This window comes from Aegilops tauschii, chromosome 2, assembly GCF_002575655.3.
Source record: "Aegilops tauschii subsp. strangulata cultivar AL8/78 chromosome 2, Aet v6.0, whole genome shotgun sequence".
Lineage (NCBI taxonomy): Eukaryota > Viridiplantae > Streptophyta > Magnoliopsida > Poales > Poaceae > Aegilops > Aegilops tauschii.
The window spans coordinates 575,968,646-575,995,305 of NC_053036.3; the positions used below are offsets into that span (position 1 = coordinate 575,968,646).

Genomic DNA, 26,660 nt, shown 5'->3' on the forward strand with positions numbered 1-26,660 from the left:
CATAAGCGAGGCGTATGTCACGAACCTGCAGCGCCAGCCCGTTGCCCTTGGCTCGATCTCCCACGTTTTGCCATGGGAAACACCTTCGGCTCTTCTCCGGCTAAGCAGTGCGTGCTGGAGACGTGGTCGACGAGTTTTACAGAGGGCGACACCGCGGCGCACAGTTTCCAGCTCACGGGCTTCTCTCTGCTGGACGGCATGGGCGCCGGCAACTTGGTCTCGTCGAGCACGTCCAGAGTCGGTGATTGCGACTGGGACATCACGTTCTACCCGGATGGGTGGAAGGTGGACGGAGGTGCCCACGCCTCGGCCTTCTTGCGTCTCTGCATAGGAGAACCAGGGGTGCAGACCAACTACACCCTGAGTTTATTGGGCAAGGACGGCCAAGTGTTTGAGCAAGTGAACCTAGAGCATATCTTCAAATCCACAGGTACCTTTTGGGGGTATGAGCGCTTTGTCAAGAAGTCCAAGCTGCAACGGTTGGTCTCCCGCAACGACGACTGTGTGACGATCAGGTGTGTTTTGACTGTCATGAGGAATCATCGCACGGAAGAGGTGCGTGCCTTCATCATCCCAACCCCACCGTCAAATCTGCACGAAGATTTTGAAAGGATGTTGAAGGATGAGGAAGGCGTGGATGCCACCTTCATCGTGGGTGACAAATCGTTCCGTACTCATAGACACGTTCTGGCGGCACGGTCGCCGGCCTTCAGGGTAGAGCTTTTGGACCCGACGACAAAGGAGGACCCTACAAAACCCGTCAATGTTCATGACATGACGTCCGACATCTTCGAGGCACTTCTTCATTTCATGTACATTGATGCACTCCCACATGGTAGCGATCTTGAAAAGAACGCGGTATTGTGGCGTTTGTTGGCTATCGGAGATCGATATGAACTGGACAGGCTAGTGACGATGTGCGAAGGGATGCTATGCCAAAACATAAATAAGCAAACAGTCGCGACCACCCAACTTTAGCAGAGCAGCATGATCGCGTGGGACTAAAAAATGCTTGCATCACATTTGTGTCGTCACAGGATGTGCTGGTCGTCGTCAAGGAAACCGATGGATTCAAGCACCTCATGAGAAGCTGTCCGTGGGCCCTGGTGGATATCTTAAAACACAAGCTGTCTTCAACAAGTGTATGACTAATTTATGCTAGAATTTTCTCTGAATAAATATATTTCATTACTAAGTTGAACATAACAAAAAATTATCGCATTCAGTATCTTTTTTTATGTTCTGAGCATCTCCCAAGATGGTTTGCACTATGCATTCTAAAAACATCCATATACATCATCGTTTGCCTAGTTAGTTTCATCTGGACAACATGGTTTGAACTTTTAGTTGAATACCATATCTGCTCTGTTTTTAGTATTTCCTCTGTTCTGTTTGAATTTTAGGTTTTTTGTTTTTAGATTTTGCATGCATATAACTGTTTTCATGCGCTGATACTCGTACCCAAGGGCGTATGATCATTTTTTCGACAAAGGGCGGATTTTATTGACTCAAAAAAGCATCAAGAGGATACAATATAATGAGCACACACTCGGCCTCTGCATAACTAGGATGCACACAGCCAACTTAACAGACACACGCATGAAAACACGCCAGCAACTAGCAAAGTCCTAAGACCAAAAGCTATGCGTAGGCTTGGAAAAAAGAAAAAGAAAAAAATAAAAGCCCCAAAGCAATCAGATCAGCGATCGACAAACTACAACTCAGACCATATCCGCACCAACCATTGACACCACATGGATTAAGTGGATCTTCAACGGCAACGCCTTCAGGAAGGAAACGACTCAAGCGCAATCGTTGCCGGATCCAACCACAAAGGTCAGAGTCAAAGTTTTCACCCTGAAGAATCAGTCCGAACATAGCAGATGGTTTTCTCAACCTGACATTATTGACTTATTGTGCTTTACAATTTTCAACTTCCTTTCACAGTTTATTAGTACAACATTACATATCTTGTTTCCCGTCTTTGGGTTTGCAATCAGGTCACACGGAGCCGGCCGGGTAGGACCCCCAGATCACGCAACATGAAGCTGTGGTCCTCGCGAGTTCCCGGTGCAGTTTTGCCCTCCGTCTGCGTCCTGGCGCTGACCTCCTCTGTTGGCCTCTCTTTTTACATGCACAACGGCCGCTGTTTTACAAAGGATGGGAACGAGGCAAGCCGTGCTTGGCTCCTCGGGCTCCGCTCATACGATCTTGTACAAAATTTGTACTTGCTCAGCTCTGATGTATGATGAGTATGACTGAGCTGGAAGGGTGCCTCGACACTCGAATTAAAATCATTAGGTGCCTCGTGGAATTCATATTGTAGATCTTTAGTATTGTAGATGATGATATTTTTAGTGTAAATTTGATCAAACTTTGCAAAGTTTGACTTAAGGCAAATCTTACATACAGGGTAAAAAGAAACAGGTGGAATATTTTTGTAATAAATCAAATGGTTCTATACCTGAGAATGCAAAGACGGGCAGGGTATGGCGATGGCGTTTTCACGTGTCACTTTAGTCTATTGCCAGTTCAATGCAATTTCCAAACTCTGGAGGAAAACGTACAGCCGTAGGAATAAGACGGTCAGCATGGTTTATTGTTGTAGCTCCTTTTTGTTGCTGTTGATTGTTTGTCTTTTCTCTCTCCGTCGTACTCTGTGTTCCTTGATATTATCAGATTTATTAAGATGCTTTGCCGTCGTACTCTGTGTTCCTTGATATTATCAGATTTATTAAGATGCTTTGGGTGTCTTTTCTTAGGAAAATATTTTTGTAGAACGCCAGGTACATGCATTAAGCAAGGGCAATTCGACCCTTGTATACAAAAAAAAGAGAGAAGTTTTTTTTGCCAAGTTTTCTTTTCGAAACAAAATTGCTGGACGCCTGGCCCATCTAATCCAGGGCTAAGCAAACGCAATCGAGGGCCTGATCCGTGGCAAAAATTTCATTGCGAGATTTCGCAAAAAAAAAAAAGAATTTCATTGCGAGACCCGGTTGCTGACGGCACTGCCGCCTGCCGGTGCCTTCCAACACCAGCCGCTCTCGTACGGTACGTGAACTCTGTCCTTACAGAATTGCACCAGGGTAAATATCCGTCTATGTGTCCCTGCGTACGCGACGTGAACTCTGAACACTTTTGGCATAATATATACATAAGCGACGCGTATGTCACGAACCTGAGCACCAGCCCGTCGCCCTTCGCCCTTCGCCCGATCTCCTACCTATTCCGATGGGAAACACCATCGGTTCTTCTTCTTCTCCGGTGAAGCAGGATGTGCCCGAGACGTGGTCGACGAGTTTTACGGAGGGCGACACCGCGGCGCACAATTTTGAGGTGACGGGCTTGTCGCTGCTAGACGGCATGGGCGCCGGCAACTTCGTCTCGTCGAGCACATTCTTCGTCGGCGGCTGCGAGTGGGACATCACGTTCTACCCCGACGGGTGGAAGGCGGGCGGTGGCGCCCACGCCTCCGCTTATCTGCGTCTATGCAATGGAGAACTAGGGTTGCAGACCAACTACACCCTGAGTTTATTGGGCAAGGATGGCCAAGTGTTTGTGCAAGGGAGCATAGAACATACCTTCCAGTCCGCAGGTATGTTTTGGGGCTTCGAGCACTTTGTCCAGAAGTCCAAGCTGCGACGGCTGCTATCCGACAACGAGGACTGTGTAACGATCAGGTGTGTTTTGACTGTCATGAGGAAGCATGACACTTTGGCCATCCCGGCCCCGCCGTCGAATCTGCAAGAGGATTTTGCAAGGATGTTGAAGGACGAGGAAGGCGCGGATGTAACGTTCATCGTGGGTGACAAATCATTCCGTGCTCATAGACATGTGCTGGCGGCACGATCACCGGCCTTCAGGGCAGAGCTTTTGGACCCGACGAAGGCGGACCCTACAAAACCCGTCAAGGTTGATGACATGGACCCCGTCATCTTCGAGGCGCTTCTTTATTTCATGTACACGGATACGCTCCCACATGGTTGTGATCTTGAGAAAAGCGCGACGCTGCAACATTTGTTCATTGTCGGAGTTCGATATGGCCTGGACAGGCTAGCGACGATGTGCGAAGGGAAACTATGCCAAAACATAAACGAGCACACAGTGGCAACCGCCCTAACTTTGGCAGAGTGGTATGACCGCGTCCATCTCAAAAATGCTTGCATCGCATTTGTGTCGTCGCAGGATGTGCTCGACGCCATGAAGGAGACCAATGGATTCAAGCACCTCATGACACGCTATCCGGGGGTGATGGTGGATATTTTGAAACAGAATCTGCCGTCGTCAATAGGGGTACGTGTAATTTATGGTAGAATTGTCTTTAAATAAATTTATGTTAGAACTTATTGGAACATAATCACAGTCGGCCAATGTTTCTCATTATTTTGACCAATATTCCCTCATGATGGTTTGCACTATGAATTCTACAAACATCCGTATCCATCATCTTTCGCCTAGTTTTTCAATCTGCACCACATGGTTTGGACTTTGAGATGAATCAACATACCATTTGTGCTCTGTTATTACTACTTTCTCTGTTTTGTGTTTGCATTTTAGAGATGTATATAACTGTTTTTATGCGCTGATACTGGCACCCAAGGGCGTGTGATCAGATCAGGCATATGCAGTGCCAGTGGGGACAATTTAATCTCATCCGAGAAATTTTAAGATGCAATTTGATCTCAACAGTCAAGATAAATTGGGATATACAAACACTACAGCAAAACTAAAAGCAAATACTTTTGACAGATTATACTCTTCTCTCTCTCTCTCTCTCTCTCTCTCTCTCTCTCTCTATATATATATATATATATATATATATATATATATATATATATATATATATATATATATATATATATATATATATATATGCGCTACTACATGCTTGAAAATAAAATATTATTCTATGTGTGCATATATATTATAAGTTGAAATATGATTCCAATGCTCCTTATCACGTCCTACAGTTTTAGAAGGAAAATATATGTGCATCATAGAGACACTTCAAGTTGAATATCTTATATTTATATTCTTGTACTTATTTCGTGTACCACAAAATTATTCAAAAACACACATACTATAATATGTGTAGTAATGCCATTCTTTTGCTCTGAATTACTCAAGTGTTTCTACAACATATATTTCTTAAGTATTTTATACCAACAATTTTTGTTTGTACTGGTATATATTTTACATGCCAACATTGAAAATTGTTATACGCAACCAAATATGGAAGATAGAGAGAGCATTAATTGATATTGCTATATCTTCCCTTATTTGATGCTAGATTTTATTAGCGATATATAGTTTGTTTCCTGGTTTGCAATATAGGATGTTCATATTAGCCCTACACCATCATAGACATCGTTTTACCTCCAAGAGGTAAGAGTAATATTAGACGTTAGATGACCCATATCTATTTTGGACCATGTTAAAATAGCTCAATCTGGCCTTATTGTGCTTTGAAGTTTAGACCATTCTTTTTACAATTTACAATATCACATATCTTGATACTTGTCAGGTTCGCAAGCAGGTCGTACGGATGCAGCGAGGCAGGACTCCTATATCACGCAACATGAAGCGACGAGCCTCGCGAGTACGCCATGCGGTTTTGCCCTCCGTTTGCGTCCTGGCGCTGGCCTTGGTTGGCTTCTGTATTCCACATTCACAGCGGCTCCTAACAAGCCAACCCATGCTTGGCTTCTTGTAGTGGCAAATATCTAGGGTCAAAACGAATGGTGGTCTGAAAGAACCAACATACAACAATGTGTCCAAGTATTGGAGAGCTCACCAACGTCTTCAGAAGACAAAATCCAGTTGCTCTGGTCATCTGATATACGAGGCTTTGTATCTAGTTTTACTACCATATACTCTTACAAAATTGAATGAAGGGAGTAATGCTTTCTTTGTATAAAGCTCACCAGATTGGAATTTTTGTTGAGCGTCATATTCTAGACCAAATTCCATTATATTTAACTTTAGCTATCAACGTTTCATGGACTATTACTTACGAAATAGTTATCGTATGTTTCTTACGTCATTTGGTTGTCAAACGAGAGAAATTTGTCGACTTAGGTTAGTCCTCGAGTTGTGATGTTGCGAAAAAGGTCCAAATTTCATGATTGCATCGATTTAGTATTTTTAAAGCAACATTTTTCTAGTTAGTTTGTTGTGTTGCTAGACACTTGTTCGCACTTGCAGTTGCACCATGTGTTTGTGTGAGAAAACCTTCATAATTTTTTTAGAAATACAGTACAAATGCAGGCGCTCACATACACACACGTACACTCATCCACATGGACATGCACATGCACACCCTATACCTGTGAGGACCTCCAAGAGACAGGGCCGCCAAATTTGGCATGCACTTGGGCATCATCTTCATCTAGAAGGATTGGGCAAGCTTTGCTGCGTCATTGATGTTGTTGGATTTTCATAAATTTTCTACTCCATGTGTTTCAGAATATAAGGTGTATTAGTCTTTGAAAAGTCAAACCTGTTTTAGTTTGACCAATTTTGTAGATAAATGTATCAATATTCATAATACCAATCGGTATTGTTAGATTCGTCGTGAAATGATTTTTCGTATGTTATTTATTTAATATTGCGGATGTTGATGTTTTCGGCTCTGAACTTGGTTAGTGTTAAATAAATTTTACTATTTTAAGAAACTAACACGCCTTATATTTTGAAAATGAGGAGTATTTGGTTTGGTGACTGGGGGATATGATGAAGTGTGTTTTCTTTTTATTTATATTGTTGTATTTCTTTCCCTTCCGCGAGGTGATTCAGTGTTATGTGCTAATCAATCCATATTTATGTGGGGACATTTTTTAGGTTGGTGGTTGCATGTATTATATTGGTGTTACAATATCGCATATTGGTGTTTTTTTCTAGGTGCTGAGAGGATGCACGGACTGTATGTTTTTATAGGCTGGTTGTTGTCGATTGATTTAATAATTCATTGACACTGTCAAAATGGTGAAACAAATTCCAAATTGAATACCCTATTTGAATGGGAGAGGTCCAAGATTAGGGAACATAACATATTAGCTAATTTTTCTAAAATACTACATTTTTTATTAATTTACAAAAATAATACACGGTTTAGATATATTCCACAAATAATACGGCGTCATCTTTGGGCAAGACGACTGGAACTAATCGTCTTACTGGTAGATGATTAGTGTCGAGTCCTCCTCCCTGAAGATGACTGGGCAGTCGGCTGAACAAGGGCTTCCAGTCGCCCTCCCTGAAGATGATTAGCTCTAGTCATCCTCTCTGAAAATGATTGGAACATAACCATGTTCTGGGGAACCCTTTCCCGCCAAACCTGCCTTTCCCGTCATCTTCTTTCCTGCCATCGTCTTTCCCGCCAACCCTTATGTTCCCGCCAACTTCTTTCCTGCCACCCTTCTGTTCCCGCCATCTTCTTTCCCGCCAACCCTCATGTTCCCGCCATCTTCTTTCCAGCCATATTTCTCTTCTTGACTTATAAAACCCATATTTCTCTTCTTGACTTATAAAACCCCCCTCCCATACAGAAAGGTTGGTAAGCAGTGCATTGTAGTCTCGTCAAGATGTCCCATTATCCTCATTATCCTTTTGATCGTAGTTTCCACCCAAATATGTCAAAATGTCTTCTGAGGTTAGCCAACAATTTCAAGATAGACAATAGGATAGTTCAATGGGATGACCGGATGTACGTGTTGACGAGCCTATGGATGTATGTCACTACTCTTGCGAGACGGGCGTGCCGCTCGCGTCAATGGCAGCCTCTAGTAGGTCAACCCACGCTACATGCTTTTTGTTTTCTTTTTCCAGTGTGAGGATTTTTCAAATCTCTTCATTACTTATATTTAAATTTTTATAATGCTATAATATATATATATATAGATATATATGGAAAATTACTTTGTTTAATTTTAAAAACTTTTCATCGGCGTATTATAAAAATGTTTGAGGTGTGTTAAAATTTTGTTCCCGAGGTTTTACGAAACAATTAAAAAGGCGCGTGGAAGCTTCTAAAACAGGTCCATAGAGCTTCCCAAAACTGCTCTGAGAAGCTAATTAAAGGAACAAATGTTATCGGTTGATCTGCCACTAGTAGAAAATAGGGCTTTGGTTGGGGCCTGGCCAGCCCATTAGTCCTAGTTCTGTCACGAACCGGGACCCATGGGGGCATACGTCCCGGTTCGTGCGCCCACGGGGCCGGCCGGGCCTCGGGAGGCATTTGTCCCGGTTCGTGTGGACCCATTTGTCTTGGTTCTAGGCACGAACCGGGACCAATGGACCTCGCTCCTGGCCCACAGCCATTGGTCCCGGTTCGTGCCTAGAACCGGGACAGAAGGGGGGCCTTTAGTCCCGATTCCAGCCACGAACCGGGACCAATGAGACCCTCGCCCGCAAGCAGAGCACTACACAATGCTCTGTTTTTCTGGCCGGCGAGGGGAGAGCTTTGTGGTGCTCTAGCTCACCTCCTATGCACATGAGGTGTTCGATGAAATGCGCGAGCCACACTAGTTAAGCCTTCTCCTCTCGAAGCTCGACCTCCAAGCTCCATTTTCCCCGAGATTTGTCTAGGTTTAGCGGTCCGTCACGTCCCGTCCCCGTCTTCACCGCCGTCGATCACCCACGCCGATCTCGTCGCCGGCACCACCGTGGTGAGCCTCTTGTTATTATCTTCTTCTGTAAGAAAAAAATTCTTACTTTAAATAGATACTTGTCTAATTTTCTTACTTTTATTATTGATTGTTATTATATAGTGCGATGGTTTTGGTATCCGCCCCCGTCGGCCCTCGTCCTGGCTATGATTCGGATGTGGTATATATTATCTTTATCTTTTATAACTATTTGGTTCATTTATTGTTTATGACAATTATGCCCATCAAGTTGACATAGATTTTATTTATCTAGGAGGTAGTTGAACCGGAAATTCCAACCGACCCTATTATCGAGAGGTTAAATTTAGTCGAAGAAGAAAACAATTATTTGAAGGAAAAAATAAAAAAAATTGAGGAGGAGAAGATGATATTGGAGTTGCATGTTGCGGATGTCGTCGATGATCACAAGATCAAGATGGACGCAATGCGGTTGAAGATTAGAAAGATTAGAAAATATGCCATTCATACCGAGGCTTGGTATCATTATGCCATTGGATCAATTGTTACCTTGGTTGTGATTATGATCGCATTTGTTGTTGCATTGAAAGGTTTTACATAGTTTCAATGTATGGTTTAATTAGATGCTCTGGAGAGCTATATGTTGTTCAATGAGAACTATGGATGTACTTTGGTTTTAATGTGATGATGAACTTCTATTAATTTGGTCACTTATCTATGCATGTGAATCTGTAATGGTTTTTGACACACATAATTATATGTAATGCACGCAGATGAACCGGCAATGGATGTACGGTGACAGACACACCTCCGAGTACGTTAAGAGCGTGCATAATTTCTCGAAGTGGCTGAGGTAAACAAGCAGAATGGTTTTATGTGCTATCCATGCCCTATATGTGGGAATACGAAGTCTTACTCTGACTGGAAAATCCTTCACACCATCCTGCTTTATAAGGGTTTCATGCCACACTATAATGTTTGGACCAGGCACGGAGAAATAGGGGTTATGATGGAAGACAACGAAGAAGAAGAGGATGATGAAAACTATGTGCCCCCGGAATACGGTGATGCTGCAACGGGGGAAGCTGCTGAAGATCAAGAGGAACCAGACGATATTGTGCCCGATGATGATCTCCACCGGGTCATTGTTGATGCAAGGACACAGTGCGAAAGTGAAAAGGAGAAGCTGAAGTTCGATCGCATGTTAGATGATCACAAAAAAGGGTTGTACCCCAATTGCGAAGATGGCAACACAAAGCTCGGTACCGTACAAGAATTGCTACAGTGGAAGGCAGAGAATGTTGTGCCTGACAAAGGATTTGAGAAGCTACTGAAAATATTGAAGAAGAAGCTTCCAAAGGATAACGAATTGCCCGACAGTACGTACGCAACAAAGAAGGTCGTATGCCCTCTAGGAATGGAGGTGCAGAAGATACATGCATGCCCTAATGACTGCATCCTCTACCGCGGTCCGTACGAGGATTTGAACGCATGCCCTATATGCGGTGCATTGCGGTATAAGATCAGAGGAGATGACCCTGGTGATGTTGACGGCGAGCCCCCCAGGAAGAGGGTTCCTGCAAAGGTGATGTGGTATGCTCCTATAATACCACGGTTGAAACGACTGTTCAGAAACAAAGAGCATGACAAGTTGATGCGATGGCACAGTGAGGATCATAAGAAAGACGGGAAGTTGAGAGGACCCGCTGACGGGTCGCAGTGGAGAAAAATCGAGAGAAAGTACCGGGTTGAGTTTGCAGGTGACCCAAGGGACGTATGGTTTGGTTTAAGCGCGGATGGCATTAATCCTTTCGGGGAGTAGAGCAGCAATCACAGCACCTGGCCCGTGACTCTATGTATGTACAACCTTCCTCCTTGGATGTGCATGAAGCGGAAGTTCATTATGATGCCAGTTCTCATCCAAGGCCCTAAGCAACCCGGCAACGACATTGATGTGTACCTAAAGGCCATTAGTTGAAGAACTTTTACAGCTGTGGAAAAGGTGTACGTGTGTGGGATGGGCACAAACAGGAGGAATTTGACCTGCATGCATTGCTGTTTGTAACCATCAACGATTGGCCTGCTCTCAGTAACCTTTCAGGACAGACAAACAAGGGATACCATGCATGCACGCACTGTTTAGATGACACCAAAAGTATATACCTGGACAAATGCAGGAAGAATGTGTACCTGGGCCATCGTCGATTTCTTCCGACCAACCATCAATGTCGAAAGAAAGGCAAACATTTCAAAGGCGGGGCAGATCACCGGAAGAAGCCCTCCATGCGTACCAGTGATCACGTACTTGCTATGGTCAATGATTTACAAATAACCTTTGGAAAGGGTCCCGGTGGACTATCTGTTCCGAATGACGCTGAGGGACGTGCACCCATGTGGAAGAAGAAATCTATATTTTGGGACCTACCCTACTGGAAAGACCTAGAGGTCCGCTCTTCAATCGACGTGATGCACGTGACAAAGAACCTTTGCGTGAACCTGCTAGGCTTCTTGGGCGTGTATGGGAAGACAAAAGATACACCGGAGGCACGGGAGGACCTGCAACGTTTGCACGAAAAATACGGCATGCCTCCAAAGCAGTATGAAGGTCCTGCCAGCTACGCTCTTACCAAAGAAGAGAAGGAAATATTCTTTGAATGCCTGCTTAGTATGAAGGTCCCGTCCGGCTTCTCGTCGAATATAAAGGGAATAATAAATATGCCAGAGAAAAAGTTCCAGAACCTAAAGTCTCATGACTGCCACATGATTATGACGCAACTGCTTCCGGTTGCATTGAGGGGGCTTCTATCGGAAAACGTCCGATTAGCCATTATGAAGCTATGTGCATTCCTCAATGCAATCTCTCAGAAGGTGATCGATCCAGAAATCATACCAAGGCTAAGGAGTGATGTGGCGCAATGTCTTGTCAGTTTCGAGCTGGTGTTCCCACCATCCTTCTTCAATATCATGATGCACGTCCTAGTTCATCTAGTCGACGAGATTGTCATTCTGGGCCCCGTATTTCCACACAATATGTTCCCCTTTGAGAGGTTCATGGGAGTCCTAAAGAAATATGTCCGTAACCGCGCTAGGCCAGAAGGAAGCGTCGCCATGGGCCATCAAACAGAGGATGTCATTGGATTTTGTGTGGACTTCATTCCTGGCCTTAATAAGATTGGTCTCCCTAAATCGCGGTATGAGGGGAGAGTGATTGGAAAAGGCACGCTTGGAGGGGACTCAATAATATGCAGGGACATGCATTCTTGGTCTCAAGGACACTACGCAGTTCTACAGAACTCTACCTTGGTGATCCCGTATGTCGATGAACACAAGAACAGTCTACGCTGCAAACACCTGGAGCAGTGTGACGACTGGATTACTTGTGAACACATCAGGACTTTCGGTAGTTGGTTGGAAACATGCCTCAGAGGTGACAACACTGTCTGTGATGAGCTGTACTCGTTGTCCAGGAGACCATCTTCGACTGTATTGACTTACAAAGGATACGAGATAAATGGGAATACATTTTACACGATCGCCCAAGATCAAAAGAGCACCAACCAAAACAGCGGTGTCCGCTTTGATGTAGTAACCAAGAGGGGAAAGGACACATATTATGGTTACATAGTGGACATATGGGAACTTGACTACGGATATGATTTTAAGGTCCCTTTGTTTAAGTGCAAATGGGTCAATCTGTCAGGAGGCGGGGTACAGGTAGACCCACAGTACGTGTCGTGGAATTGTCACGGCAAATGTCCTAGTGTGAGGACTTAGTCGTGAGGCCACCGCATCTATGTGGTAGCTTGAGAGGGGTTGATCGGAATCGAGAGACGCAACGCAAGACAAGGGTTTAGGCAGCTTCGGGCCCCGGGAAACATCATCCGGTAACAACCCTACATGCTGTTTGTGGCTAGGTCTCATTATCATCACGAGGGAGTCGCCGTAAACCGGCTCTCCAAGTTATGTCTAGCCTTAAGATTATTCCTCCTTACTTGTCCTTCTTAGGGTGCCCCGCCCCTCCTTATATAAGTTGAAGGGGCGGGTTACATGTAGTGTCCATCTTGGACTAAGACTTAAACTATTCTGACTTCTCTTCATGGGCTTCTTAACCATCTTGGGCTTTTTAACGTCTCGGGCTTATTAACCCTAGGCGACTCTGTCTGCTGGGTTATGACTGTCTGCCGGTTTACCATCTGACTTAACATCTGCCGGGTTATGATCTGACTTAACATCTGCCGGGTTATGATCTGACTTAACATCTGCCGGGTTATGATCTGACTTAACATCTGCCGGGTTATCATCCGTCTTAACTGTCTCCCGGGTTATCATCTTTCTTAACTGTCTGCCGGGTTATCATCTGTCTTAACTGTCTGCCGGTTTACCAATGAAACACCAAGCCCACCCGGGTCATATCTCCGGCCGGGTCATACCGCGGGGTATATCCCCGACAGTACGGATTGACAACAGTGGATCTGAACAATGTTGGGTACACAGATGAACCGTTCGTCCTAGCCAATGATGTGGCGCAGGTTTTCTATGTGAAGGACATGTCTACCAAACCGAGAAAAAGAAAAGATAAGGAAGCGAACACATCATACGATGAGCCAAAGCGCCACATAGTTCTTTCAGGAAAAAGAGACATCGTGGGAGTGGAGGGCAAGACAGGCATGTCCGAAGATTATGAAAAGTTTCATGAAATTCCTCCCTTCAAAGTCAAGGCTGACCCAAGCACCCTATTAAACGATGAAGATTATCCATGGTTACGGCACAATAAGCAAAGGACAGAAGCGAAGAAAAAATGAAGAATTTCTCTCCACGACTATTATGATGATGCCTTTGATCTAGAATATCCATGTAACAGACGAGTTTCCGTATGAAACCCTGATACTTCAAAAGAGGTTGTCCGTTTTGTACACGAAGTGCATCCAGTTTTTGCTGTAACCCTCTCAACTTTTTAGCAAATGCTATTTGGGTGAAATGATGATACCATGCCAACTTTCAACCTTTTCAGAGTTCATTTGTAGTGCTTTTCAATTTCAGGGTCATTTAGCTCAAAAAAATCAGTAAATGCATGAAAAATAACAAATGAAGTCAGAAAGGGTTGAAAATTGATGATGTTGCTTTGAATGGTGCATTTTGAACACACAAAAGTCTGGAGTTCAAATAAATGAAATCCCTTTGTAACAGATGAGTTTTCGTCCGAAACCTTGATACTTCGAAAGAGATTGTCCATTTTGTACACGAAGTGCATCAAGTTTTTCCCGTAAGCTTCTCAACTTTCTAGCACATGCTATGTGGGTGAAATGATGATACCATGCCAACTTTCAACCTTTTCAGAGTTCATTTGTAGTGCTTTCAATTTCAGGGTCATTTAGCTCAAAGAATGAACTAATATAAAAAAGAAATGACCTAATAGCGAAAAATATATGAACTAATAGCTAAAAGAATGAACTAAAAATAATCAATTAAAATATTCTGTTATGATCAACGAAACAAAACTATAATATTCTTCAATAGCAAAAAGAAAATCAACTAAAAAACTTTTATAAAACTCTAATAGCAAAAGGAATCAACTAAAAAGCTTTTATAAACCTCTAGTATTTTTAAACTAAAATTATATAAAATTTATGCAACTAAAATTATCAAAGTATTTTCTGTTCAAAACATTATTAGCAAAAAGAAAAATAAAATAAGTAAGTAGAAACAAAATAAAATAAATAAGTAGACAAAATAAAATAAATAAGTAGAAAGAAAATAAAATAAATAAGTAGAAACAAAATAAAATTTAATAAATAAGTAGAAAGGAAACAAAATAAAATAAAATAGCAACATTAAATATTTTGTTGTAAGTAGAAACAAAATAAAATAAATAAAGCAACAAAAAAGTGCCACCTACTGGGCCAACACGGCCTGAATACGACTAGAAACCCAATCATGGGCAAGGATTCAGGCCCGCAACAGGCCCAGTAGGCCCACATGCACACAGTAACAGGTTAGGCCCGAAAGCCTGCAATTCAGAGGAGCTCGAGAGGGTGGGCGCAGCAGCGCTTATAAACCACTCTCGAGCTCCCTCAGCAAGCGAGGTGGGTCTAAACTTTTGACTCGGGCAGCATAAGGCCTTTGGTCCCGGTTGGTGGCACCAACCGGGACTAAAGGACGGCATTGGTCCCGGTTGGTTCCGCAAACCGGTACCAATGCCACCCTTTAGTCCCGGTTGGTGCCACCAACCGGGACCAAAGGTCTCTGCTTCCTGCCCTTTCGGCTGCTGAAAAGAGACCTTTGGTCCCGGTTGGTGGCACCAACCGGGACTAAAGGGGGGCATTGGTACCGGTTCGTGGAACAAACGGGGACCAATGCTTTGTGTATATAAGCAGGAGTTGTGAAATTTTTCAGTTTCATCGACCATTTGCCCCACCGACGACGCCGAAGTCATCGACGCCGCTAGGCTGCCCGACGCCGTCGCCGTCGCTGCCCCCATCGCCGCGCCCTGCCCTGTCGCCGACCGTGCCCCGCACCATCACCGTCGCCGCCCGCGCCCCGCACCGTCACCGTCGCCGCCCCCGTCGCCGCGCCCTGTCCCGTCACCGCGCCCTGCCCCGTCGCCTCCCCGCGCCGTCCCGACGCCGTCGCCGCCCCGCGCCGCCCCGCGTCACCCTGACGCCATCACCGCCCCGCGCCACCGCTGCCCCGACACCGTCGCCGCGCCGCCCCACGGTCCGGCGGCCTTCCGATGTTTTTTTCATATATGTGATGATGCTGATATGCTGGTTTTTTCATATGATGTTCATATGATTTTTTTGTGCATATGATTTTTTTTCATATATGTATTAGATTTTTTATTTAGGTTGTTAATTAGTAGATATCAATTTTAGGTTAGTGGAGAGGAAAAAGTAAAATAAGTAAAAGGAAGAAAAGAGGAAGAAAGAAGAAGGAAGAAGAAGAAAAAGAAGGAGAGGAAAAAGGAAAATAAGTATAGGAAGAAGGAGAAGAAGAAGAAGGAGAAGAAGAGAGGAAGAAGAGGAGAAATAAATAGAAGAGGAAAAAAGAAGAAAAAAGAGGAGAAGAAGAAAGGAATAGAGGAGAAGATCGAGCCTAACCTCTATTCCTTTCTTCGATCTTCTGGGCAAGGAATAGAGGAGAAATATGCTGGTTTCTTCGATCTTCTCCTCTATTCCTTTCTTCTTCTCCTCTTTTTTTCTTCTTCTTCGTATTTTTATTTTTTATCGGGTATGTCGTTGTCGATATACCCCCTCCCCGATAACTTCGACATGAGGGGGGGTCGATATACCCCCTCCTCGATAACTTCGACATGAGGGGGGAGGGGAGGGGGTCGATGAGGGTTTGAGGGGGCGAGGGTCGGGAACTAGCTAGGGTAGAGGGCCGAGGGTTCGAGGGTCGAGGGTCGTCAAGGGTTCGAGGGTCGAGGGTCGTCGAGGGGCCGAGGATCGCCGAGGGGTCGAGAGGTTGCCTAGTGTCAAAGTATTGAAAAAAATCCATGCCTTGATCATTAGCCGGAAGTAACCGGGGCATGCTGGTACGAAGTTCTGCAAAGTTGTTCTAGAACGGAGTCCCGGATAGGATGATAAGCCTTTTGGTATGAATTTCAGGAAAGGCCTTCCAAATAGCGATATTCGGAAGGCTCTTGCTGAACTTTGTACCAAAAGGCGAATTATCCTATCTGGGACTCCGTTCCGGAACAACTTTGAAGAGCTACGTACCATCATGCTGTTGGGTAACGTAGCAGAAATTCAAAATTTTCTACGCATCACCAAGATCAATCTATGGAGTAATCTAGCAAGGAGGGCAAGGGGAGTGCATCTACATACCCTTGTAGATCGCGAGCGGAAGCGTTCAAGAGAACGGGGTTGATGGAGTCGTACTCGTCGTGATCCAAATCACCGATGATCCTAGCACCGAACGGACGGCACCTCCGCGTTCAACACACGTAAGGAGCAGCGACGTCTCCTCCTTCTTGATCCAGCAAGGGGGAAGGAGAGGTTGATGGAGATCCAGCAGCACGACGGCGTGGTGGTGGAAGTAGCGGGATCCCGGCAGGGCTTCGCCAAGCGCAAGCGGGGAGGAAGAGGTGTCACGGGAGGGAGAGGGAGGCGCCAGGGCTTAGGTATTGCTGCCCTCCCTCCCCCCACTATATATAGGGCCAAGGGAGAGGGGGGGCGCAGCCTTGGCCCTTCCTCCAAGGAAGGGTGCGGCCAGGGAGGAGTCCTTCCTCCCCAAGGCACCTCGGAGGTGCCTTCCCCCTTTAGGACTCTCCCTTTTTCTTATCTCTTGGCGCATGGACCTCTTGGGGCTGGTGCCCTTGGCCCATATGGGCCAAGGCGCACCCCCTACAGCCCGTGTGGCCCCCCGAGGCTGGTGGACCCCCTTGGTGGACCCCCGGACCCCTTTCGGCACTCCCGTTACAATACCGATAAAGTGCGAAACTTTTCTGGCGACCAAAATAAGACTTCCTATATATAAATCTTTACCTCCGGACCATTCCGGAACTCCTCGTGACGTATGGGATCTCATCCGGGACTCCGAACAACTTTCGGGTTACCGCATACTAATATCTCTATAACCCTAGCGTCACCGAACCTTAAGTGTGTAGACCCTACGCGTTCGGGAGACACGCAGACATGACCGAGACGACTCTCCGGTCAATAACCAACAGCGGGATCTGGATACCCATGTTGGCTCCCACATGCTCCTCGATGATCTCATCAGATGAACCACGATGTCGAGGATTCAATCAATCCCGTATACAATTCCCTTTGTCAATCGGTATGTTACTTGCCCGAGATTCGATCGTCGGTATCCCGATACCTTGTTCAATCTCGTTACCGGCAAGTCTCTTTACTCGTTCCGTAACACATCATCCCGTGATCAACTCCTTGGTCACATTGTGCACATTATGATGATGTCCTACCGAGTGGGCCCAGAGATACCTCTCCGTTTACACGGAGTGACAAATCCCAGTCTCGATTCGTGCCAACCCAACAGACACTTTCGGAGATACCTGTAGTGCACCTTTATAGTCACCCAGTTACGTTGTGACGTTTGGTACACCCAAAGCATTCCTACGGTATCCGGGAGTTGCACAATGTCATGGTCTAAGGAAATGATACTTGACATTAGAAAAGCTCTGAGCAAACGAACTACACGATCTTGTGCTAGGCTTAGGATTGGGTCTTGTCCATCACATCATTCTCCTAATGATGTGATCCCGTTATCAACGACATCCAATGTTCATGGTCAGGAAACCGTAACCATCTATTGATCAACGAGCTAGTCAACTAGAGGCTTACTAGGGACATGGTGTTGTCTATGTATCCACACATGTATCTGAGTTTCCTATCAATACAATTCTAGCATGGATAATAAACAATCATCATGAACAAGGAAATATAATAATAACCTATTTATTATTGCCTCTAGGGCATATTTCCAACAGTCTCCCACTTGCACTAGAGTCAATAATCTAGTTCACATCACCATGTGATTAACACTAACTGGTAACATCACCATGTGACCAACATCTAAAGAGTTTACTAGAGTCAACAATCTAGTTCACATCACCATGTGATTAACACTCAATGAGTTCTGGTTTGATCATGTTATGCTTGTGAGAGAGGTTATTAGTCAACGGGTCTGAACCTTTCAGATCCGTGTGTGCTTTACGAATATCTATGTCATCTTGTGGATGCTACCACGCGCTATTTGGAGCCATTTCAAATAATTGCTCTACTATACGAATCCGGTTTACTACTCAGAGTCATCCGGATTAGTGTCAAAGTTCGCATCGACGTAACCCTTTATGACGAACTCCTTTTCACCTCCATAATCGAGAAAATTCCTTAGTCCACTAGATACTAAGGATAAGTTCGACCGCTGTCATGTGATCCATTCTCGGATCACTATTGTACCCCTTGACCATCTCATCGCAAGGCACACTTCATGTGCGGTACACAGCATAGCATACTGTAGAGCCTACGTCTGAAGCATAGGGGACGACCTTCATCCCTTCTCTCTCTTCTGCTGTGGTCAGGTCTTGAGTCTTACTCAATACTCACACCTTGTAACACAGCCAAGAACTCCTTCTTTGCTGATCTATTTTGAACTCTTTCAAAATCATGTCAAGGTGTGCGTTCTTTGAAAGTATCATCGGGCGTCTTGATCTATCTCTATGGATCTTGATGCCCAATATGTAAGCAGCTTTATCCAGGTCTTCCTTTGAAAAAACTCCTTTCAAACAACCCTTTATGCTTTCCAGACATTTTTACATCATTTCGGATCAACAATATGTCATTCACATATACTTATCAGAAATGTTGTGGCGCTCCCACTCACTTTATTGTAAATACAGGTTTCTAACAAACTTTGTATAAACCCAAAAACTTTGATCACTCTATCAAAGCGTATATTCTGACTCCGAGATGCTTGCTCTAGTCCATGGAAGGATCGCTGGAGCTAGCATACCTTTTAGCATCCTTAGGATCGACAAAACCTTTCTGATTGTATCACATACAACCTTTCCTTACGAAAACTGGTAAGGAAACTTGTTTTGACATCCATCTGCCAGATTTCACAAATGCAGCTAATGCTAACATGATTCCGACGGACTTAAGCATCGCTACGGATGAGAAAAACTCATCGTAGTCAACTCCTTGAACTTGTGGAAATACTCTTTGCCACAAGTCGAGCTTCATAGACGGTAATATTACCGTCCACGTCCGTCTTCTTCTCAAAGATCCATTTATCTCGGATTTCATGGCTTCTAACCATTTGGCGGAATATGGGCCCACCATCACTTATCCATAGCTCATATGTTCATCGTTGTCCAACAACATGACTTCCAAGACAGGATCACGTACTACTCTGAAGTATTACGCATCCTCGTCGTCCTACGAGGTTTGGTAGTGACTTGATCCGAAGTTTCATGATCACTATCATAAGCTTCCACTTCAATTGGTGTAGGTGCCACAGGAACAACTTCCTGTGCCCTGCTACACACTAGTTGAAGTGATGGTTCAATAACCTTATCAAGTCTCCACCATCCTCCCACTCAATTCTTTCGAGAGAAACTTTTCCTCGAGAAAGGACTCGTTTCTAGAAGCAATTACTTTTGCTTCCAGATCTGAAATAGGAGGTATACCCAACTGTTTTGGGTTTTCTATGAAGATGCATTTATCCGCTTTAGGTTCGAGCTTATCAGCCTGAAACTTTTTCACATAAGCATCGCAACCCCAAACTTTTAAGAAACGACAACTTAGGTTTCTCTAAACGGTGTCGTCTCAACGGAATTGCGTGGTGCCCCTTTTAAAGTGAATGCGGTTGTCTCTAATGCCTAACCCATAAACGATAGTGGTAATTCGATAAGAGACATCATGGTATGCACCATATCCAATAGGGTGTAGTTATGATGTTCGGACACACCATCACACTATGGTGTTCCAGGCGGTATTACTTGTGAAACACTTTCCACAATGTCTTAATTGTGTGCCAAACTCGTAACTCAGATATCTCTATGATCATATCATAGACATTTTATCCTCTTGTCACGACGATCTCCAACTTCACTCTGAAATTACTTGAACTTTTCAATAATTCAGACTTGTGTTTCATTAAGTAAATACACTCAGCATCTACTCAAATCGTCTGTGAAGTAAGAACATAATGATATCCACTGCGTGCCTCATCACTCATTGGACTGCACACATCAAAATGTATTACTTCCAACAAGTTGCTTTCTTGTTCCATCTTACTGAAAACGAGGCCTTTCAGTCATGTTGCCCATGTGGTATGATTTGCATGTCTCAAGTGATTCAAAATCAAGTGAGTCCAAACGATCCATCTGCATGGAGTTTCTTCATGCATATATACCAATAGACATGGTTCGCATGTCTCAATCTTTTCAAAAACGAGTGAGTCCAAAGATCCATCTACATGGAGCTTCTTGATGCGTTTTATACCAATATGACTCAAATGGCAGTGCCACAAGTATGTGGTACTATCATTACTATCTTATATCTTTTGGCATGAACATGTGTATCACTGCGATCGAGATTCGATAAACCATTCATTTTAGGTGTAAGACCATTGAAGGTATTATTCAAATAGACAGAGTAACCATTAGTCTCCTTAAATGAATAACCGTATTGCGATAAACATAATCCAATCATGTCTATGCTCAACACACCAAATAACAATTATTTAGGTTTAACACCAATCTCGATGGTAGAGGGAGCATGCGATGCTTGATCACATCAACCTTGGAAACACTTCCAACACATATCGTCATCTCACCTTTAGCTAGTCTCCGTTTATTCCGCAGCTTTTCTTTCGAGTTACTAACACTTAGCAACCGAACCGGTATCTAATACCCTGGTGCTGCTCGGAGTACTAGTAAAGTACACATTCATATAATGTATATCCAATATACTTCTGTCGACCTTGCCTGCCTTCTCATCTACCAAGTATCTAGGGTAGTTCTGCTTCAGTGACCGTTCCCCTCATTACAGAAGTACTTAGTCTCGGGTTTGGGTTCAACCTTGGGATTCTTCACTATAGCAGCAAATGATTTGCTGTTTCATGAAGTATCCCTTTTTCCCTTGCCCTTCTAGAAACTAGTGGTTTTACTAACCATCAACAATTGATGCTCCTTCTTGATTTCTACTCTCACGGTGTCAAACATCGCGAATAGCTGAAGGATCATCATAACTATCCCTGATATGTTATAGTTCATCATGAAGCTCTACTAGCTTGGTGGCAGTGACTATGGAGAACCATCACTATCTCATCTGGGAGATTAACTCCCACTCGATTCAAGCGATTGTGGTACTCAGACAATCTGAGCACATGCTCAATGATTGAGCTTTTCTCCCTTAGTTTGCAGGCTTAAGAAACTTGTCAGAGGTCTCATATCTCTTGACGTGGGCACTAGTCTGAAATCCCAATTTCAGTCTTTGGAACATCTCATATGTTCTGCGACGTTTCACAAACGTCTTTGGTGCCACAATTCTAAACCATTAGAACTATCACGTAGTCATCAAAACGTGTATGTCAGATGTTTCGCAACATCTACAGACGACGCTGAGGTTCAGCACACCGAGCGGTGCATTAAGGACATAAGCCTTCTGTGCAGCAGTGAGGACAATCCTCAGTTCACGGACCCAGTCCGCATAATTGCTACTACCAACTTTCAACTAAATTTTTCTCTAGGAACATATCTTAAACAGTAGAACTAAAGCGTATGACATAATTTGGAAAGACCTTTTTGACTATGTTCATGATAATTGAGTTCATCTGATTAATGAACTCCCACTCAGATAGACATCCCTCTAGTCATCTAAGTGATACATGATCCGAGTCAAACTAGGCCGTGTCCGATCATCACGTGAGACGGACTAGTCATCATCGGTGAACATCTCCATGTTGATCGTATCTGCTATACGACTCATGTTCGACCTTTCGGTCTCTTGTGTTCCGAGGCCATGTCTGTACATGCTATGCTCGTCAAGTCAACCTAAGTGTTTGGCATGTGTTCCGAGGCCATGTCTGTACATGCTAGGCTCGTCAACACCCGTTGTATTCGAACGTTAGAATCTATCACACCCGCTAGCCACCTTATGCAACTAGTGCATGTCAGTCGGTGGAACCTGTCTCACGTAAGTGTACGTGTAAGGTCGGTCCGGGCCGCTTCATCCCACGATGCCGCCGAATCAAGATAAGACTAGTAACGGCAAGTAAATTGACAAAATCGACGCCCACAACTACTTTGTGTTCTACTCGTGCATAGAAACTACGCATAGACCTAGCTCATGATGCCACTGTTGGGTAACGTAGCAGAAATTCAAAATTTTCTACGCATCACCAAGATCAATCTATGGAGTAATCTAGCAACGAGGGGAAGGGGAGTGCATCTACATACCCTTGTAGATCGCGAGCGGAAGCGTTCAAGAGAACGGGGTTGATGGAGTCGTACTCGTCGTGATCCAAATCACCGATGATCCTAGCACCGAACGGACGGCACCTCCGCGTTCACCACACGTACGGAGCAGCGACGTCTCCTCCTTCTTGATCCAGCAAGGGGGAAGGAGAGGTTGATGGAGATCCAGCAGCACGACGGTGTGGTGGTGGAAGTAGCGGGATCCCGGCAGGGCTTCGCCAAGCGCAAGCGGGGAGGAAGAGGTGTCACGGGAGGGAGAGGGAGGCGCCAGGGCTTAGGTATGCCTGCCCTCCCTCCCCCCCACTATATATACGGCCAAGGGAGAGGGGGGGCGCAGCCTTGGCCCTTCCTCCAAGGAAGGGTGCGGCCAGGGAGGAGTCCATCCTTCCCAAGGCACCTCGGAGGTGCCTTCCCCCTTTAGGACTCTCCCTTTTCCCTTATCTCTTGGCGCATGGGCCTCTTGGGGCTGGTTCCCTTGGCCCATATAGGCCAAGGCGCACACCCCTACAGCCCATGTGGCCCCCCGGGGCTGGTGGACCCCCTTGGTGGACCCCCGGACCCCTTTCGGCACTCCCGGTACTATACCGATAATGCGCGAAACTTTTCCGGCGACCAAAATAAGACTTCCCATATATAAATCTTTACCTCCGGACCATTCCGGAACTCCTCGTGACGTACGGGATCTCATCCGGGACTCCGAACAACTTTCGGGTTACCGCATACTAATATCTCTATAACCCTAGCGTCACCGAACCTTAAGTGTGTAGACCCTACGGGTTCGGGAGACACGCAGACATGACCGAGACGACTCTCCAGTCAATAACCAACAGCGGGATCTGGATACCCATGTTGGCTCCCACATGCTCCTCGATGATCTCATCGGATGAACCACGATGTCGAGGATTCAATCAATCCCGTATACAATTCCCTTTGTCAATCGGTATGTTACTTGCCCGAGATTCGATCGTCGGTATCCCGATACCTTGTTTAATCTCGTTACCGGCAAGTCTCTTTACTCGTTCCGTAACACATCATCCCGTGATCAACTCCTTGGTCACATTGTTCACATTATGATGATGTCCTACCGAGTGGGCCCAGAGATACCTCTCCGTTTACACGGAGTGACAAATCCCAGTCTTGATTCGTGCCAACCCAACAGACACTTTCGGAGATACCTGTAGTGCACCTTTATAGTCACCCAGTTACGTTGTGACGTTTGGTACACCCAAAGCATTCCTACGGTATCCGGGAGTTGCACAATCTCATGGTCTAAGGAAATGATACTTGACATTAGAAAAGCTCTGAGCAAACGAACTACACGATCTTGTGCTAGGCTTAGGATTGGGTCTTGTCCATCACATCATTCTCCTAATGATGTGATCCCGTTATCAACGACATCCAATGTCCATGGTCAGGAAACCGTAACCATCTATTGATCAACGAGCTAGTCAACTAGAGGCTTACTAGGGACATGGTGTTGTCTATGTATCCACACATGTATCTGAGTTTCCTATCAATACAATTCTAGCATGGATAATAAACGATCATCATGAACAAGGAAATATAATAATAACCTATTTATTATTGCCTCTAGGGCATATTTCCAACACATGCGCCTGTTACTTTCGCCTAATGATGAAGACATGGTCTTGTTGAATCCTTTGACACTAGACAAACGTGACATGAGGGGGTCGAGGGTCGGGAACTAGGGTAGAGGGTCGTGGATCGCCGAGCGGTCGAGGGTCAAGGGTCGAGGATCGCCGAGGGGTCGACAGGTTGCCTAGTGTCAAAGTATTGAAGAAATCCATGGTTTCATCATTAGCCGGAAGTAACCGGGGCATGATGGTACGAAGCTCTCCAAATTTATTCTGGAACGAAGTCCTGGATAGGATAATTCGTCTTTTTGTACGAATTATCCTATCCGGAACTCCGTTCCAGAACAACTTTGGAGAACTTCGTACCACCATGCGCCTGTTACTTTCGCCTAATGATGAAGACATGGTTTTATTGAATCTTTTGACACTAGACAATTTTCTGCACATCCAGAATGGCGCCATTTTGTTAAATCCCTTGTCGGTCCGGACGTCGGACAATCATGAGAGAGGCGGTCCGGCTCAAACCCTAGAAGCGCTGCCGAGGCCACCCAAAGTTACCAAGTTAAAAGAGCGTTATCGTCGAGGCCACCCCGAACCATATAAGCGTTGCCGAAGCCACCCCAAACCCTAGAGAAGCGTCGAGGCCACTAATATGATTTGTTGTGATTAGGTAGCTAGGTTTACGTTTGCCACTAATATATCCACCTGCTGTCATATTTTTATAATAATTGCCATGTTGTAATATTTGCAGAAACAATGGAGCACGGACGAGATGAGGCAACAGAAGAGGTGTTGGGGGACATAATCACAGCCGGAGCTAATGTCATGTCGTATCTTAACGACAGCGATGGTCTGGAAGGATAGGGTGAAGAAGCAGGCTACGGTGATCGAACAATGGAGGAGGAGGGACATGATTATGATGGCTCCGGTGACCGAATGCCTGTGGAAGAAGGAAACCGTGACGACGGCTCCGGTGACCGAACGGTGGAGGGAGCTGTTGCAAAGTCCGGTGAGGTATATATATTAATTAAGCCTGTGCTGACTAGCTAATTGATGCATTAATTGTTTTGGTATGTACTGCTACCTCTTGAGCACTGCGTTGGTTTTTCCCTTGAAGAGCAAAGGGTGATGCAGCAAAGTAGCGTAAGTATTTCCCTCAGTTTTTGAGAACCAAGGTATCAATCCAGTAGGAGACTACACACAAGTCGCCTCGTACCTACACAAACAAATAAGAACCTTGCAACCAATGCGATAAAGGGGTTTCCAATCCCTGCACGGCCACTTTCAAAAGTGAGATCTGATAGAGATAAAAAGATAAATATTTTTGGTATTTTTTATGATAAAGATTGAAAGTAAAGATTGCAAAGTAAAATAGATTGGAAACTTATATGATGGAAAATAGACCCGGGGGCCATAGGTTTCACTAGTGGCTTCTCTCAAGATAGCATAACTATTACTGTGGGTGAACAAATTACTATCGAGCAATTGATAGAAAAGTGCATAGTTATGAGAATATCTAGGCATGATCATGTATATAGGCATCACGTCCGCGACAAGTAGACCGAAACGATTCTGCATCTACTACTATTACTCCACACATTGACCGCTATCCAGCAAGCATCTAGAGTATTAAGTTCATAAGAACAGAGTAACGCATTAGGCGAGATGACATGATGTAGAGGGATAAACTCAAGCAATATGATATAAACCCCATCTTTTTATCCTCGATGGCAACAATACAATACGTGTCGTTTCCCCTACTGTCACCGGGATCGAGCAACGCAAGATTGAACCCAAAGCTAAGCACTTCTCCCATTGCAAGAAAGATGAATCTAGTAGGCCAAACCAAACTGATAATTTGAAGAAACTTGCAAAGATAACAAATCATACATAAAAGAATTCAGAGGAGATTCAAATATTGTTCATAGATAACCTTGATGATAAACCCACAATTCATCGGATCTCGACAAACACACCGTAAAAAGAGTTACATCGAATAGATCTCCAAGAAGATCGAGGAGAACTTTGTATAGAGATCCAAAGAGAGAGAAGAAGCCATCTAGCTAATAACTATGGACCCGAAGGTCTGTGGTAAACTACTCACACATCGTCGAAGAGGCTATGGTGTTGATGTAGAAGCCCTCCGTGATCGATTCGCCCTCCGGCGGAGTGCCGGAGAAGGCCCCAAGATGGGATCTCACGGGTGCAGAAGGTTGCGGTGATGGAAATAGGGTTTCGTGGTGCTCCTAGATGTTTTCGGGGTATATGGATATATATAGGAGGAAGAAGTAGGTCGGTGGAGCTGCGAGGGGCCCACGAGGGTGGGGGGCGCGCCCAAGGGGGGCAGGCGCGCCTCCCTGCCTCGTGGCCTCCTCGCTTCTTTCTTGACGTCCACTCCAAGTCTCCTGGATCACGTTTGTTCCAAAAATAACTCTCCCGAAGGTTTCATTCCGTTTGGACTCCGTTTGATATTCCTTTTCTGCGAAACACTGAAAT

General features: G+C 44.8%; 1 protein-coding gene and 1 pseudogene across 1 annotated transcript; both read left to right on the plus strand.

Annotated features, from left to right (window-relative positions):
• The first annotated feature begins 72 nt into the window (after positions 1-72).
• On the plus strand, positions 73-1,148 carry LOC109783571 (BTB/POZ and MATH domain-containing protein 2-like; annotated as a pseudogene).
• Positions 1,149-3,231: 2,083 nt separating this feature from the next.
• LOC109783572 (BTB/POZ and MATH domain-containing protein 2-like) lies at positions 3,232-4,329 on the plus strand. The gene has a single exon (XM_020342169.1). It carries the CDS (start codon positions 3,232-3,234, stop codon positions 4,327-4,329), a length of 1,098 nt encoding a protein of 365 aa, XP_020197758.1.
• Positions 4,330-26,660: the final 22,331 nt, after the last annotated feature.